The sequence below is a fragment of the Tympanuchus pallidicinctus genome, unplaced genomic scaffold, assembly GCF_026119805.1.
Source record: "Tympanuchus pallidicinctus isolate F22 unplaced genomic scaffold, pur_lepc_1.0 scaffold15, whole genome shotgun sequence".
In the NCBI taxonomy this organism is placed as follows: domain Eukaryota; kingdom Metazoa; phylum Chordata; class Aves; order Galliformes; family Phasianidae; genus Tympanuchus; species Tympanuchus pallidicinctus.
The window spans coordinates 24448867-24467211 of record NW_026294669.1 but is presented as its reverse complement, the minus strand read 5'-3'; the positions used below and the strand labels follow the sequence as shown (position 1 = coordinate 24467211).

The 18345-nt window shown below is 53.7% G+C and overlaps 1 protein-coding gene across 6 annotated transcripts in view; it reads right to left on the bottom strand.

The window, feature by feature from the left end:
- Positions 1-17098, bottom strand: part of NRP2 (neuropilin 2) — an 80290-nt gene extending 63192 nt beyond the window's left edge. For 2 of the 6 annotated variants that reach the window (XM_052674702.1, XM_052674704.1), the window contains exons 1-2: positions 16873-17098; positions 5547-5724 (exon numbers count right to left, since the gene is read on the bottom strand). In XM_052674702.1, coding sequence (XP_052530662.1) covers positions 5547-5724; positions 16873-16945 — 251 coding nt within the window. In that variant the 5' untranslated portion in view covers positions 16946-17098. The remainder of the gene's footprint in view (positions 1-5546; positions 5725-16872) is intronic. The other 4 variants (XM_052674700.1, XM_052674705.1, XM_052674703.1 and 1 more) reach the window with 3 other exon arrangements.
- Positions 17099-18345: the final 1247 nt, after the last annotated feature.

Here is an 18345-nt window from a genome sequence, read left to right as displayed (position 1 = left end):
CTGCTCTCCCCTCATTCCCCAGACGCTGAGGAGAAGCGGGTGATCCGCAGGTTCTTCTGGAGCAGGAAGGAGGTGAGAGGTGTCTCATGCTATTGTTCCTGTGTCACAAGAACAGCCTTTGCTGTGTCATCATGCCAACAGGATACACGATGCAGGACAAAACCCAGCACTCCTAAGCGCCGGATGCTGGTGAGACGTTGGAGCCTTGCAGCGTGCCTGCAGCCCCCCACCCACCTGAGGGGCTCAGTCAGGGATGGCCACAGAGCGAGCTGAGCCTTCCCAGCCCTGCAGATGGGCAGCAAAGAGATGAGTCACCTGGAGGTGGCCAAACAGCACCACTGCTAGCCCACTCACTGCTGGCCACGTGTGCAAAACGGCTGCGGCTGACAGGAGTTATGAACCATACGGCGGATACCGGACAGAGCTAAAAAGCAGCAGAAGCTCATTTGAAGACAAACTGAGCCACAGGGCTGCGTTACCCAGACAGAATTATTTCCTGTACGTTAGAAATGTTGCTTCTGGCTACCCGTGCCACAAATGTATGAGCAAGCACATGCCTTCCTTAACATCTCATCGCTGACTTCCTCTCTGCAGAGCCTCGGCCCGCCTGCTCCAGCATTGCAGGAGAGGCACTCACTTCCCACTGCACCCCAGTGAAGACCCCCTTCAAACAGGCGCAGTGTGCCAAATTTCTCTTTTCTAAGCATCCACCCAATCTGGAGATGAACTGCATTGTTTCTAAAGTGTTTACTAATGAGCTTATTATGCAAACTTTTCAAAAGCATTCCCTAATTAGCTGTCCATAATTGCTGCCTTGTCTGCTCTTAACCCTGGCTGATGGAAGAAGGGCATCTTGCAATATCATGCTCCTGTTTGAAGGAAATGATCAGGAGAGGCAGACCAGCAGGGCAGGGCCTGGCGGCAGTCCTGGGGTGCCAGGGGTTGGCTGCTGCTTCCCCACTGTGTGTGGGGCCGGGGCCAAGCGCCTGGCTGCTCTCTAAGAAGGACATGGAGCCATGCTGCATCCACGCGTCCCATTCCTGGAAGCACAGGAGATGGCACGCTGCCACAGGGCCACTGCTGACTGGCTGTGCCCACCATGTCCCACTGCAACGTGCCTTGGGAGCATTGGTGCATTGCTGCCAGCTCCACGACATGGCCACTGGCATGTGACATCTTCCCATGCCAGCCCCGGCCCCAGTGCCCTGCCTCTCCAGCTGCATCTGCCTGGTCATGCTGAACATGGCCTTTTTCACTTGACATCACCATATCAGGCTGCAATGACAACTACACAGATTTCCTCCTTACTGTGGTCGCAGTTCCTTTTTCTGGAAACCCTCAAGGCCTGACATGGTGAGCCAGCACAAAGAAGAAGAGCTTGACTCTACAGTTCTGGGCTGCCTGCCATTTGCCACCTCTTGCTTGTTTTTAGAGCCCATCTCTAGAGTCCTCTGCCAGCATTTGGTGAGCGCCACCAGAGGGGGCTGCGAGCTGCACCAGCAGCCCCAAAACCTGCCCAGGCAGAAAACCACAGCCCCAGCAGCATCCTTCCACCCTTCCCTTGGGTGCCTGGCAGAAGGGTTCCAAAATCCCACCGACGTGGCTTGTCTGTGGCTCAGGCTTTTCAATACAAAGCGCTCCTCTGGTGCAGATGCTATGACTCAGCCCAAAGGTCTTCTGCTGGCATCTGGAGCCCATGCCTGCCCGCTGTGATGCACAGCATGTGTCTGTGCCACGTGCACACAGCCATGTCCCAGTACCCAGTGTGTCACTGCCCAACCTGCCTTGTAGTTGGGATGGCAGAACCCATAGCCAGGCTTGGGAGCTATCAGAGGCCAAGAGACATCCCTAGCAAATGGGAGGGACACAGATGGAAAAGGTAGTTATAGAGGCGATGATTCATTCAGAGCTGAGTTTCTGACTTGGATTTTCCAAGTAAGCAGCACAGACAGAGAAATGGCAACTGGGCAGGAGGGTTGCATGTCTGGGCGAGCTGGGGGGGTTTCTACTGCACAGTGGGAAACTCTGTTTGGATCAATCCTGGGATTAAAAATAAACCACAGAATCACAGAATGGAAGGGACCTCAAGGATCAAGAATCTCCAACCCCCCTGCCACATGCAGGGCCATGGTAGACACAAGGCTGCCCAGGTATTACCATGCCTTGTGGCAGAGCTGAACCCCCTTTGCAGAAGCAGCACACTTTTCCCCTGGCTGCCACCTCCCCATTTAGGGAGCACACACCCACTGCCCCACCTGAGCTGTGCTCACAGTGCACAGGAGGAAATGGCAAGGGGATAGGGCTGTAACTATTTCTGGATGCTAGGTAGTCCTCTCACCACAGTGCTCAGCTTCCTTTGTGTCCCTGCTGTCACACTGTGTCCCCATGGATGCAGGACAGGGGGAGCATGGCCCAGGGCCTGTCCCCCCCAGCACATCCACCCTCCTGCAACAGGAGCCTTACTGTGACTGATACCAGGAGCTGCAAGTGCAGGAGGTGGCCAGTCTTCTTTATCTAAAGCGTTTCCCCAAGTAAGGCACTTCCTCAGAGCACAGATGAAACACAGAGATAGAGAGTATCTTCTGGGCCTTCAATTATATCAATTACTCCTTTGATGACAGCTGAGGGATGCAGTTACTTCTTAATGCAGCTGGACACAGCCAAAAAATAAAAGCCCAGATGTGTTTCTGGAGAAACAATAGCAATGTAATGAGCACCAACTGAGCTGCCTGTCACTGCCACCTCCGGGCACCCAGCCCTAGCCTGGGCTCCTTCTCTCTGAGCAGCACCAGCCACCAGACCCTGCCGCACACAGGCCGCTCTCACTCTGATGTCCGGCAGCTACAGGTCCGCAACCTCTTCCGGCCAGCTGCCCGGCCAGAGGAAGTCACTGACCTTGCCGTGTAGGTCCCAAGGGTGCAGAGCACGGCAGGAAGCACCTCCTGCCCCAAAGGGAAGCCTACATCTGATTCAAGGATGAAGATTTTTGCAGATAGTTTCATACGCCTTAAAACAGGCTTTTGGAATGTAAATGTTATGCTTCACAAGGAAGAAACTTTAGCCTAATAAGGTAAAAGAAATGTCGAAGGATGAAGCAACAAAGGAAGCGCTTGTGGTGTTTTGTTTACTCCTGGCAGCTGGAGCACGAAGCACAGCCTGGCCCTGCTCCCGCTCCATGAGCTGCCAGGTAGCAACACCAGGCCAGGGGGACTGTGTCTGCTGAGAGACTGAGTGCCAGTCAGTCCATCGGCTGCCAATCTTCAGAGAAAGTGCTTTTATTAAATGACCAGATGTCAGAAGAAAGGCCCTGAGATGCTGTTTCTTTGATGCTGAACTCCTGGTCCCATTAAGATTCCCACCTGCAGCTGCAATGAGACCTTTGCATCCTTGTAACACACCCTCTGACACTCAGATGAGATTTATTATGAGATGGTCATCTGCTAATGCTACTTAATGTCCAGGCAATTACACAGTGTTAAGATTTCTCTCTTTCTGATAGGACACCTGTTCTTTTTAGGTAGTGTTTTTCTTGCATTATTTTCACAGATTTAGTCACGGTCCCTACCAGGCACTGTCCATCCTTTGCAATGCCTGCTGTGGGGATAGGCAACTGAACTGCTGGCTTCTGGCTTACACCTGGGGGTCAGCAAAGGCCCAGGTGCACTGTGGATGAACCTTGTCTCACACTTGTACACACGTGGCAGCTGAGGGAACAGAGGTGCAAGCAAACCACACTTTCAACAGATTTGATATGAATTCCTGGTTCCTAGAGAGCAATACTGTTGCAGGAGCAAAACTGAATCAAAGACCTTGAGAAAACTTCCACCATTCATGTCCTATGGAGAGTGCTGGAAACAAAAACCCTCCAACACGAACCTTCCTGCAAAGCTCCTCCATGTACACACGGCAAAGGGAAAGCATAGTACCACAGCACTTACTCAGACTTTTTACTACAACAAAGCAGAAAGCTGCAGTGGAGCGATGACTTCAGTGGTTGGGGTCACCCTTCCAGCACACAGCACCTGAGCTCAGGACCAGACCCTGCTTTCTCACAGGCACCAAAATGTAGCAGAAGTTGTCCAAAGTACTCAGTGCTGTAAGCAACAACTGCACAGCTGCAGAGGAAAACCAGGTGCCCTTGAAGATTTCTGGCACTCTGACTGACCCAGATTTGCTAGCCTGAGACCTTGGAGAGACACAGTCACTCCTGCCCAGCTCAGCCCCTGCCCCGTGCACGCTGCCCTGCCAATACATATTGCATACTCTGCAGTCTGAGAACATAGGCCTATGAAGCTTTTATTACCCTGAATTTGGGGCAACTGCATTAGCTGTGAGAAGGCTATACAGTCAAGCCTGTCCAAGCAATAGTAAAACCTGAGAGCAACCATCATTCTCACGAGCACTGCCAAGGCCTTGCTGTATTCATTTATGCCCATGTTAAGCCTTTCTCCACTGTCTCCCTTCTCTAAATGCAGGCCTGATCCTGCAAAGTGCTAAACTTCTTACACACAGAGTGACTTCAAGGAGAGTTGATGGTGCTCAGAACCTTATTAGCCTAGGCTTTATCTTTAGGGGGTGATGAGATCCCCAGTGACATCAATCAGCACACCTTGGTTACAGTTAGAGGACCTATGCTGATTTACAGTAGCTGAGGATCCAGCTCTGTGTATTATATCTTTCAGTACATCATGAAACCCATGCTGAATTCTTTATTCTCCACAGGACCAATCCTACAGCCCTGTAAATGCTTCCCCAGACCCTTTTTGCAACCAGAGTCCTGCTCTCCATATATAACTTCCTTTTAATCAACAGGAGCAGCATGCCTAGCAAAACTGCTGCATCAGGCCTGCTTTAGGAGACTGAGCTGCTTCACAGCTCAGACATCCCTGCAGCTGGCCACAGATTCCAGATGAAATGCACAGGTTTATAAGTCTGCTGAGACCATGTTATTAACTCAGCCTTTTATGGTGCCCTTTGATGCTGTTAATTATTCTTTACTAGCTGCTAATTGTTTTTCCTGGACGTGTAGTTTCTGAGCCCCCTCTTAGGGGAAAAAGAAAAGCAAACAAAACCAATATCCCTGATTACTAAACCCAGTAGAACAAACACTGTGGAGAATCAGATTCAGCTAAGCCCAAGCCCAGGTCACCAGCCCTTGGGTTCTCCTTGCCATGCCTCTGCCTAGTTACCCAACAGGAAATTGCACTGTTCTCTCAGCATGGCTTAAAGGTGAAGCCACTGCAACACAGAAAAAAAACTCAGGCTGCCTTCTAACTGAAGTCAGACTCAGGCTGAAAGCCAGTTAGCTCTTGCTTTCAGATGATTTCAGCTTAGAATATTTCAGCCTAGAACAGTGTATGCTCATCCTTTGAGTCTAAAGAAGCATCTTAAACCCACCCATCGACAGAGGCACACCTGCCCTGAAAGGCCATGACACACAGTACAGCACCATGGAAGCTCAGGCTGATGCTTGCTTTCAAGCACGTCCATACCGCTACATGAAAGCAAGATAACAGCGTACTAGTGAAGAAGAGGAAGGTTCTTACTTGCAATCATGCTTCTCGATTTCAAAGTGAGGGTTGAAGTTGAGGATAATCTTCTGGTTGGGCTCAGGAGCATAGATGACCCACTCGCAGTTCTGGTGGGAGGGGTAGTCATTGGGGTAGCCTGGGGAGGTGATGTACCCGGCGTCCTTGGAGTTGAGGCGGCCCCCACATGGCTGAGCTGCAGAGACAAGGAAGGGAATGAGGCATTAAAAACAGGTTTGGGACACTGGCTACAGACAGCAGGTCCCTGTGGGCCATGGGTGGTGGTGGTCTGATAAAGGCCACTCTCCAGCCTTCTGATGCCAGGTTGGTGCCTTACTATTTCAGTATCAACCTCTGGGCTTGAAGACATTATTCTACACAAGAAACCTACTCCCTTCTCCTTCCACTTCCTGCCACACTTACATGCCACATTTCACACAGACCAGAAAACAGAAACAAATGCCCTTGCCTAGGCAATTACAGAGCAATAAAGTAAGAGACAGATTGGTATCACATTATCTGGAGCTGCCTCACTTCATATCTTCCTTCGCAAGCTGCTCCATTGCAGCCTCCCACAGGCATCTCGAGAGGCACCAAAGTTTGGACACAGTTGACCCTCAGTGCAGCTGCAGAGTGCTTTACTGCTTCCAGGGAAGGGCACTGAGGCAAAGCAGAGCTGAGCAGCAGGTCCACGACTGACAGCAGAGGTGAGGACGGTGTCCTGCCCTCCTGGCTCCAGCAAGGAACTGTGTGACAGCCCTTCCCCACTTGCCTCCCTCTCACCCACAGCAGCCATGACACCAACTCAGCAGACAGGCCACCTCTTCCTTCCCAAATCTTTTGGTCAATCCAAGCTGTTGGAATTGTAGACTGATAATCAGCAGTGGTTTTGTGGGGCTAGCCCACAAATAGCTGGCAACAATTACATGGTGAGCAGAGGGAGAATTCCCAGCTTTGGGTTAGAACAGGCCCTGGAGGGTGATTTCATCTTCAAAAAAACATTTAATCTCATGAACGCTGCAAATCAAATTTATTATTGCATTACTTGCCGGGAGGAAAATCTGCATCACAGGGTCAATTGATAACATACTACAAATCTCAACAAAGTCCCTTTCTCCATGGGGCCCCATCGCGTGCCTCCCCACTGCCACCCCCCTGTCCAAGCATCATGGCCCCACAGACATCTCCAGATGATGGCAATGCCTGCTCCTGCTCAGCAAAATGGGTGAAATACAGCCAAACCCTGCGGCTCCTCCACAAAGCAGCCAGCCAGGGAAGCAGCGTGGCCGGCACTGCCCTGCTGACCCCAGTCTTGTGCTCTGGAGGCTCTACCCTCCCAGCCCATGAGCGATGGGGTGAAACATGGAACACAAATCTTCATGTACACCCATCCACATCGGGGCCTCTGCAGTGGAGGGAAAGCCAGACACAGGGACCAGAAAGGAAGGGGTGAAGGGGAAGGACTGTCCTCCTTCCAAGGGGCTGTCCCACAGTCTTTCCATCCCAGCAGGGTGTGGGTGGGCTTTCCTGCAGCCCGGGCAAGGACATCTGGCAACATAAGGAGAAAAAGCAAGGCGATGCCTCCTGGAGAAATCGCCCTGCTGCCTACATGCACCCTGCAGAAGGGGCGAATGCTGTGCAGAAGCAGCAGGAAGGTCCTCCTGGGCTCTGGCTGCCCCACAGGAACCAGGCTTCCTTCACTATGAGAAAGCTCTGCCTCCATTTCCTCTATATTTTTTGTGCCCTCTAACACATTCATTCTTTAAAATAACTTTCTTCTCACACACCCAGAGGCATCTCTGCAGCCCTGTCTTTTTCTTAAAATAATCCTGTAAGAATCCTGAAAAATATGAGGGGAAAAAATTGCAAAGCTGCCACGGAGGAGCTGAGAATACCAAAAAACATCTGGTTTTGTTCCACAGGAGCGCCTGCTCAACACACAAACATTTACAAACCAACGGTTTTGCACAAACCCCTTCTCTTAGCAAAGCATATTTGCCCACACACGTGTCTGTGTGGGTTTGGGAGGAGGGGGGATTGGAGAGAGACTCACGTGGAAGGAAGAAAATCAAGGACTTGTTGACATCAACGTACAAATAGACGTGTAATTCACACTTCACTCATGTACGCACTTTCACACCTTTTCCTAAAAATTCACACCTCGTTTGCACACATGTCCACCCCCTCCAGCAAAGAGAAATATTCAAGCTGCAGATTATTTTTCTTGGAAAGGGCAAAGTCTCGAAGCCATGAAAATACAGTCAATCCTTCCACACCTCGTCATCCCCTCCCTGTCTCCCCTGCTTTCACACACATGCTACCCGCTAGGCTGATACCACCAACATCACCCACCGCTCTGAAGCTGTGAGCCCCTTCCTCGTGCTGGGTACTACAAGCACACATCGCGATCCAGCCAGTCGGGGGGAACTGCAATGTGAACAAGGGACCAGGCGCCGGCTCTTTCCTGACAGATACACTCAGTAGCAGACACCCTGATGCTACAATCTCTCCCCTTGCCCTGTGAGGCCACCACAGCTCAGCAGGATCATGCTAAGGAAGTCCTCAGGCTCGATCCTGATTTTAGGTCAGCTCATTGCTCAGGTGCCAAGGTGAGAGGGAGCAGAGTCAGAACCCTCCTTCTGTGGCTCCAAGAGCAAAATGGGATGAGCAGGTGAGATAACTGAGCAGACAGGAAGACCTATCTTGTCTAACACACATTTAGAGACTACCAGGAAAGCATCACCATCTTTCTGCAGCCTTCCACCTGCAGGAAAGCTTTTCAGCCTTTTAGAGGAGCAGATTTTGCCCCGCCACCACCCCAGAGAAGCTCCTTGTTAACAAGAAGAGCTACATCTCACCCACATGCAGCACTGCCTAGGAGGTGGGCAATTGCATAGCAGGGAAACAGGCTTCTTAGAGTCACCTGAAGAGGTAAAATGACTAATATCTCTGTAATTGTTCTGTTGGGCTTTTCTTTCTATTGATTCACTGGTATCTAGCAGACAAACACCTGCAACAAAAAAATCCATCACTGCGCCCACTGATAGACAAAGGGTTTGTCTCAGCAGACGTGCCAAGCACCGACTTCCTATATAAAACCAGGTCTGTTGTGCACTCAGCAGAGGTCCAAGCTTCTGCATAAATCTGCCCTTTAAAACTGATGCATCAAGTCAGTGCAAAAATTAAAAAAAAAAAAAAAAGCAAAAAGTGAGTAGCATGGCTACTGCCCAGGCTGTATGCTCTGGAAGCAAGACGTGCTCCAACACTAATGGGCTCTGGCAGCTTTCACCAGCCCTAAATTCACTTAATAAAATTAAAATTGAATTCTGAAGCATCAGCTGAGGCTGCCAGGTGCGTGGGACATCCCGCTGCTCAGTAAGCAGAACGTGGGCCCTGAAAGCCAACTGCTGGGGCCATGCCAAGCCGCGTGGCAGAGGGCTGGGAGGCTGCGCCCATGGCCAAGCTGCAGGCTCCACAGCGGATGCCGCAGGGTTCAGCGCTTCCTGGTTGTGTGAAAGTGGGCTGGGGTTGGGATGGGAAACCCCCAAAGGCTTCCTTCCTTGCAGCCCACCAGGTACCTTGGGCTATCCCTGCAAGTAGGGGCTAACCCAACAAGAACAGCACAGCCCCAGCAGGGGACTTACACCAGAGGACAATGAACAAGCCAAAAGGGTTGAAAGGGAACATCAGGGATGCTCACAGGGAAGACTCCCACAGAGGTTGCAGTCGGCACTCAGGGGACCCATAGATAGCAGCAAGGCCCCTGGAGCTTCCACCCACATGTGGGGCTTCCCAGCTCCGCAGCTCATCAGCATGCTCTGAAACTTTTGGACAGGAGCACAGTGTTCTCCTACTTGAATTTCCTGTCGACTAAACCCCTCTGGATTTTCCTCACCCCAGGAGAGCTGGGCTCACTGTTATTGTTGGACCTGCAACACAGAAACTGAAGCCAATTCTGCCTGTAACAAAAATAATCATCACCACAGAGGCCCATTTCACAACAAACACATACTACAGCCTCTCAGAGCTCACAGCGTCCAGCAGGGAACCATCGCACATTTTGATCCGCTGGGTTCAGTTTACTTTGGGGATATAATTCAAGGCTGTGTGCACCATGCAAGGCGCTCCTGCTGCCTCAGAAGCAGGCAGCAGCACTGACGCCTGCTGCTGGATGAAGGCAGCAAGGGGGGAGATCCCAGCAGCCCCATGTCGCCACGGCTTGCTGTCTGCTGCCTCCTGACTGCTTCCCCTGCCTTGCACAAGGCCCTGCACCTCAACTCCACGCTTTCATCCCACCACCAGAAGATTTCTACATCATGGGACGTGGCACTTGGGCAGGGCAGGTTTGCCCAGTGACACCACAGAAAAATGTGGGTCCTGGCATGGAGGATCTGAGTGCTCTCAAAGCCGGAGTTGGCACAAGCTACAGCAAAACCTGCTGGAGTCAAACAGCTCTTTAGGAAGCTAAGCTTTCTAAGGTCCACATGCATGCAAGTGCTTTGCCAAACCTCAGCATGGATGGGAGAAACAGATCCCATCTGGTGGGATTCATTACTTCTCACGTCCATCCTGCTTCATTTACCAGTGCTTCAGCCCTAGGAGATGCTGCAGGCTGGCGTGGGCCCTACCCTAAACCCTCAGGCATAGCTTTTGAAGGGTGGGAGCACAAATCGAGCTTCGGATTTAAATGTACAGCTTAGCCATTGGCCAGGGAGAGACACACAGAACAGAGGAAGCTAATAAGATTAGATTTTTTTATCCCCAGTAGCATAGATCATATTAGCAAGAGCATGTTTGCTTTGGATTGTGAGATAAAGCTTCAAAGGCTTCCTGAACGAGTTAATGGACAAACACACCCAGACAACACAAAGCACTGACACGCACAGCTCATCCCAGTGTGACACCCACGTCCACCTCTGGGGATTCCACACAGACAGGGAAAGTTCCCCCAGCACCTCAGCCAGGCCTTCACCACTCAGACTAAATTTCCCTTAGAAGCACGCTCACAGCAAAGCAGAACGTAAAGACTGCTTTTGAGATGTGAACTCGGGTTTTGTTTGATTCAAAGCGTCTCAAGCTTGTCATGAGACAGGCCCATAAAAACACTGTCTGGGCTCAGGCAAGAAAGGAGCGCGCCAATCCATCAGCTCAGGAATGCGGCCGTTTGACCACTTCCTAAGGCAACTGGGGAAGGATGCAATATATTCACTTTATAGTGCTGGACAGCAATGAGAGGAGAACTCCGGAAAGCTCAGCAAATGGAACATTTTAGCTGTGAGCCTTCACAGAAAGAAATAATTTAAAATTATTTTTAAATAAGATAGGAGCGTTGGAGGGAGGAAGAGAACAAGACATACCTGCACTTCCTGTCCATGGTAATCCACCGAGGAACTGACTGCAAACAGAGAACTGCTCGAGCTTCATTGTGGAAAACTAGAGGGCCAAATCCTGAATGCAAGTCCAGTAATATGCTTTAAAATCACTGGAACTCAGGTGATTTCCACCCCTGAGGCTCTGGATAGCTGCTTTCCAGCAGTGGGCATTGGTTGTACAACCTGAGTCTGTGGAATCTCGACCTTCAAATGTTGTAGTTGGGAGGTCTGTTTGTTTGTTTTGTTTGCCCACACATTTGTACCTTGGATGAGGTTTCATATCCTGTTTTTACAAGGTGCCACCTCCGTTAACTTTGTTATTTGTCATCTTATATCACAAGCTAATGCAATTCCAATAGGGCAACCGGCTTAATAGCGTTAGTCTTTATATAGATGTGTGCACACAATTCTCCTGGCTCGCCTGTGAATGTAATTGGTGGGTCTGAAATTACAACTTCTGGCTACTGCAGCAATCATTCCAGAGGTGTGTGAGTGTGTGCATGCACACAGAAGGGGATAATTGCAGATTGAACTTTCAGGAGCCATGCCTATCTCTCCTGTTTCTGTGTCAGGCTCCCAAGGGTTTGAAAACACATGGAAGCACACTGCCACCTCCCAGGAGCAGGTGGCAGCTTCAGGAGAGCTTCCTGCTGCAGCTCGGGCAGGTGCTGGGGAAGCTTCACTGGTATGCAGGGAGGGAAATGGAGCTCAGAGAGGTGTGGGGCAGAGGCAGAAATAGGGCAGAGCACTCCTGTGCTGCAGCCTGCCACCTCCCCTGTAGGCTGCACCAGGAAAAAACAGGAGGAGGAAACAACCTGCTGAGCCATCCCTGTGAATCAAAAACAGGCTGCTTTGAGGGCCACAGAAGAAAAGTGAGAGACATTTCTAACTCCACACATTAAAGAAATTCACCTAGGATTCCTCTCTAAAGAGCTTCAAGCTTGATGAGAGGTGTTCAATGCCACTGAAATACTAATTAGTATTGTTATTATGACAATTCCAAGAAGAAACCAAAAGCACATCTCATCTCTCACAGCCCCTTGTGATCTTCCAGATCCCTCGTACTTTCCGAGCCCATCTGTCAGGATCTGCTCTTTATAAAACCTCAAATCCCAACTTCCCCCACCAGTTTACTTCTGCCTCTCCCTAAGGCAGCTGGCAGAGCCTCTCCGAATCCTCCATATCCCTAAGCCCAAACACCCCACCTCACGGTGCACAGCAAAACCCAGCGTGTCAGCAGCGGGCGCACAGCCCTAGGCCTGGGATGGGATGTGACAGGGAGGGAAACAGCTCCCTCAGAACCAGCCGGGAGAGGCCCTGCTGCAGCTCCCCCCATGCACATGCTGCTGAGCAGCAGCTTCAGCCTTTAACACAACTTGCTCAAATCCAGCCACTGCTGAGCCTTGCTGCTAGCACCAACATTATTACACATTCTGGCGAGCATCTTAAGCACATTGTTTCCTGCTGAGCACATATTCAGTGGACAGGCAGAGAGGAAAGTGAAGCGAGTCTAGGGTGTGTGTGAGGGAAAAAGTTGTGGAGAGAGCCTGAGCGTGCAAGGGAGAGCACGAGGGAAGGATGGGATGCAGGAGTGTGTGGGGCAGGCAGTAAGGCTTTGGAAACTGAAAAGGATCAGACCTGGGTGCTAGCAAAGAGAGGAGAAGCCAGGGAGATGATACGGGCGGGCATTTGCATCTACATGTACAAGTCAGCAGCTTCCTTCCTCCTTCCCCAACCCGAAAGGCATCCCCTAAGAACTGCATCTTTCAGAAAACATGCGGCAGGAAAAGACAGTGTCCCTTTGGCTTCACCATCTTTCAGGGTGGCAGATGCAGAAGGGCAGGCATTTGAGCCCCACGCTGGGGTGACTCACGAGGACAGCTGGGAGAGATGTTTTGCCCTTGTTTCACATACATGGTGAGGAATCGGGGAAAGTTTCAAAGACCCAGAGCTCAGCACTCCACCTCTGGGGCCCAATTTTCTTCATGTATGAAGGCAGGGTGAGAAGCATTCAGACAAAGTCTCTGCAGCCATCCACTGCTGTTAGCAATACCTCTGGCTAATCTACTTGCCAACTCCTGCTTTCCTGCTCAGCTTGTAGCCCTATTCCCAGCTGTATGGGAAGAAGCAGTGTTGTGGATGGGGCTCTTGCTACTGTGCTACCCTAGCTTCCCTGCCATGCCATCTAAGGGCACGGCTGGCACATGGAAAGCCTTGCAGATCCAAACTGTGATTTTGAGTGCTTGGCACTGTGCCTGCCGACATCGTCCCGACAAACCTCCCCTCTCTGTGCTCGCGCCTCCTCGCTGTGCAGGCATGGGGCCTGGCTTTGGATCCAGCCTTCCGAGACTGCAATTTGGCTCAGGCAGAGAGAAGCTGACCCTTTGATTCCAAGTATGATTAAAACCATGCTACTGTAGCGCGACGCCGTGTGCAACACTGCTAGCAACAGCCCTGATTTATGTTGTTGCTAGTATTGCGGTTTCCACCAGGGTGTAGACAGGGATTTCGAAAATAGCCCAGCTACCTCTTTGTCTGTGTGTGTATTATAATTAGAGACAAGCCAAAAGGCTGTTCCAAGCTAGGGTAGAGCCGGAGACATTCACGGCCACTCCTGCCCCCACCTCCGCGCCGACGTGGTCAGCCCAGCAGCTTCCCGTGCTTCCCGGATCAGACAACTGTATTCCTGAGCCCCCGTGGGGACAGTGCTGGTGACTTCACCGCACAATGGAAAGCAACTTTAGCAGCTTCCAGCTTGCTGTAAGGCTGCTGCAGTCTGCCCCGCTGCCATGGCTAACTGCCGACTTCTTCAATTTCGATTTCAGATAGGACCATGGGTCTCAAATACAGACAATTTATTTTCTTAGCGCAGCTGGTCTGTCAGAGGTCATATAATTTGGCAGCAATCCCAGTGCTTAAAAATTAATTTTTCCCTATTAATACAAGCAGGGGTCCCACAGGATAGGCTCCCAGCCTTATCTGAACCTGACAGCATCCTAAACCCATGAAGGATGCTCTCTCCTCTCAGGCTATCTGTGCCACAAGGCCACCACATCCCGGAGCCCAGTGACACTGGCACTTTCTGTTGGACACCAACTGCCCACAGCAGCATTCCGCTGGGATGGACAGTGCTGCCTAGCACCCAGCACAGCCTGACGTGCTTTAATTGGGGCCACGGAGGTACCAAGTGCAGGATAAGTGTTGGGAGGTGAGAGCAGGGAGATGGGGAGCGTTCCCACAGAGCACTGGGACCCACACGCCCATCTGCAGCTCCAGGCACCGTGCACGGAGATGTGCAGAGACAGGGAAGTTCGGAAGACAAAACCCAGTTTCCTCATCCCGGGCAGAGCCCCCACCAAGCTCCTATCAGTCGCTCACCGTGAAGCTCCTGACAACTGTCTGCCTCCTGGGCTAAAAAAGCTTTTGTTCCCCGTTAAGAGCCGAGCAAACGGCACAGCGGGCACACGGCGTTACACCAAGCACCGCGTGGGTGTGTGTGCTGCTCGAACGAGCGCGGCACTGCGCCTGCCTGGCAGCTATTTGTTGTGCTCCCCTCCCTACCTCACCGCATCTCTCAAGTCATTATGAAAAATACTGGCTTTTAAGCAAACTATTTGGAAGGCTTCGAGAGCGAGATTTGCTCAGAGCAGCATAAACACTGTCTGAACGGCTCAGCACTTGGGTCACTCAAACCTGTTACTTTCCTACTTGATTGCATTTTACGGGAAGATGAAAAACACAGCATCCAGCGTTCCGATTTATCTGCAGGGTCTCCCACCCGCTCCCCTCTACGGTTATCTCCGGGTTTGCTTGGCTACATACAAATTGGCAGCTGCACTGTTTATCTCTTACTGTAGAAATATTGCACCAGGGTTTTTGCCATGTGGATTATCATATTATTGTCTATTAAAATCATCTCCCCCCTCTATTAACCTCCCTTAGGGAATCTTAAGAGGGACTTTTGTAATGGAGACAGGCTTTCAGATACACCAGACTGAAACATAAATCCATCTGTCTCAGGCACGCGTTCTTACCAAGCTGCTCACTGACCGGGGCTGTGCTCTGATGGAGTGAGGACCTCAAATACTGCAAGCATCAGTATCTGGAGGAACCATATGTACTACCTTAAAGATAAGGATGGGAAATGAAATCAAACTGAAGATGGATGGGCCCTATCAGACATACCAGAGAAACCACACTTAGGGAGGAGGCAAACACCTAGCTGAGCACACTCTTGAAGACAGGGGTCAAAGGTTTAGGAGCAATGGAGACTATCAGCCTTCCCCTCTCAACCCCTGGACGACCACAGAAAAGACCCCCAAGAGTGACTGCGCATGCTCTAAGGGGAGGGCCTTATGTTTATCAGTTCTAAGAAAACGTTCATGAGTTTGAGAAAATATTTAATACATGCACGAAATTCCAGGGAAAAATATGAGTCTAGGTAAACATAACCAATAAATGTAACCTGCACGTGAGCCAAGGTGCACATATTGGGTGGAGCTATTCCCTACGTGCGCAGCGCTGCAATACACTTGCGTGACACGACTCATTGGTGTGGCAGCTTCATCTACCGATGTGCCCGTCTCACTCAGCCCGACTGGGGCTCGCGCCTCTCTACCTCATACCTTTGCTCACCGGGCTCGCGACTGAGCCATCTGAGCAGCTGAGGCACCGCGACAGCGTCTCGACACAGCCGCCGGTGTCAGCCGCAGGGAGACAACTTCCTCGCTGCCTCCAGCACCATGTGATGCTCCACTTAGCCGGGAAAACCCCGCGTTCAAATAAACATTCCTTTCGGCAGCCGAGCAACCTCAGCCCCACGGCCGGCTCGTCAATCCCTTCCCGAAAAGCAGTGCTGATCCCGAGCCCAGTGGAGGGCGGGAAGAGGCGGCCGGGCTCCTAGGGGCCGCAAGGAGCTGCCGCAAGGAGCTGCCCGGAGCTGGCAGCGTGTGCCCAGGCACGAGCCTCAGGTTGCAGCCCGGCACAGCAGCGCTACGGGAGGGAGGGCAGCGGCTCCGACACGGGGACCGCAGGAAGGGCCGCTCCACCCACGGGGGTCCCACGACTCTGTCCTCTCTTTACCCCGTTAAGCGCTTATTCGTTTATTTTCCTATCTGAACAAAAGATCCAATTTTTGTCTCATTCCTTTATAACCGTAAGAAAAGAGGCGATGCCAGTGAGCAACTAAACGTACGCCGTGTGCGCGCCGGGAACATCCGCGCCTCGCAGCTGCTGCAAAATAGGGACTTTATCAGCCCGCAGCGCCTCTCCCACTTCCCCTTCTACGCAGATCGGGGCAGGGGGCACGCAGGGAACGACCCGTGACGACCGCCCCCTGCTACCCAGCGCTGTCCGAGTCGCGCCGTGGGCAGGGACCGCTTGCCCCGGGGGCTGCCTGGGCACGTCCCGCGGTCCAGCCGGCGATGGGACATCCCCAGCTCGGCTCGGCACTCCGTCCTGCCGGGCAGCGACCGCAACGCTAAACGCAGCCCGAGCCCCGAGAGGGGCCGGGAGGGGCGCGTCCCTCCCCCGCGGCGCCCGCACCAGCGGAGATCCCGCGGCCCTCAGTGGCCGGACCGAACCGAGCGAGAGGGGAGCACGGGGCCAGGCAGAACACTCGGAGAGGCTCCGAGCGCAGCCCCGGATTCGCCCGGCCCTACGGGCAGCCCGCGGCCACGCGTCCCTAAGCCTCTCTCGCTGCCAGGTCTGTGCCCGTACCCCGCCTGCAGCTCCCATTGCGCACCCAAAGTTTCCCGAGGCTACAGCCGGTTGCGGTGCCCGCGCTACGGTTCTCCCTGCTGCCCGTTCTCCCCTCACAGAAAGCAACGCTCAACTTTCCAGCCCGGCTCCATCCCCTCGCAGGGCGAAGGCAGCCGAGCGGCCGCAGGCGGCGCGCACCAGGCTCGCCCCGCACGCTACCCGCCCGAACCCCGCGAGTCGCGCCGCGCCGCCCACGCCCGGGGGCCGCTTACCTGTCTCCGCCGCGCCTCCGGAGCCGGGCAAGCTCAGCCCTAGAAATCCCCACACCAGAAGAAACGTATCCATCCTTCGCGAGGAGCCAATAACCGCAAAACCCAACCGAGAGGCCGCGCGCCGGACTGCTTCCCTGCCCCGGAGCCCCAGTGGGCGGACGACGGGCGAGCGGCTCCGGCGCGGCTCAGCGGGGGTCGGGCTTCCCCGGGCCGGGGCCACGGGGCGGGCGGCGCGGACGGAGCGCTCGTCCCCTAGGGCGACCCGCGGGGTCGGCGCCTCGACATCCCCCGGGGCGCAGCGACGGCAGTGCGGGCTGGGGCGCCGTCTGCGCCTCCTCTCGCTCCACGCCGGCGCCTCGCAGCCTTTTCAGGCAGGGCGGCATGTGGCTGTCAGCGCCGCGCGCCAGCACCGCCCTCCGCGGCCCCCCGCCCGCCCGCGCCCCGCCCCTCGGGTGCCGGCGCCCCGCCCGCCCGCGCCCCAAGCCGTAGCGCGGCGCCCCGTGCCGTCCGCCCGCGCCGAGCGCGGAGGATCCCGCTCGGCTCCGCGCTCCGCGCCGCCGCCCCTTCCCCGCGCGCCGGCGGGCACCGCGAAGCCGCGGAAGGCGCCGCCGGAGACGGGAGCTGTGCGCGAGGCGGGTGCGCCCGAGCTGTCGGATGGGGGAGCGTCAGGACAAGGATTGGCCCCGCTCCGGGAGAGCGCTGCCGGCGGCGCGCGAGGGAGCGCGGAGCCTCGGCCCGAGCGGGGCCGTTGCTGACAGCCGCGCGCTGCGCCGCAGTGCCAAGAGCGGTGCGGGAGCAAACCGTCCCGCAGCGCAGCGCACCGCGCCGCCGCTGCCTCCCGCGCTGCGTCCCCAGCGCGCTCCTTAAAACCTAGCCTGGGAGCGGCGTTGGGAGGCGCTGCACGGAGCTCTGCTCGCCCGCCTTTGCCGCTGAGCGGGTGCGGAGCCTCCCCCGGACCGGGACCTCACCCTGCAGCCCGGACCTCAGCATCACAGCGATGGGGCAGCGCCGCTGTCATAGCTGTCACCCGAGGGCTGTGTCACCCCATTGTCTCTGCACACTCTGGGATCCCTTTCACATCTTCTGGGGCTCAATCGTGCTCCAGCAGCTGTTGAAGTCAATGCAAAGCCAGTGGCAGCCATCCTGCTGCCTTACTTTGCATTGTGGTGTGGAGTTATGCAACTATTGTTTACTATTTGCTTGTAGTCAGACTACTCTGAAGCTAGCAGAGCGCGACTGCTGAGTGTATAAATAGCCCTCACAAACCATAACACAGCTATGAAAGCGCAATGTGAACCTACGGCACAAATCATTCCTCTCCCAAAAGGCATGTGGAAAAGCAGGAGGCCATAAGGACCCACAGGAGATGGCCCTATGGGCAATGGCCCCACCTAACACATCACCTGGCGCAGGGGCTACCTTCCTCACACCTTGTTCAGCCATGCCCTCTGAATACTGCTCTGAGCTATGATC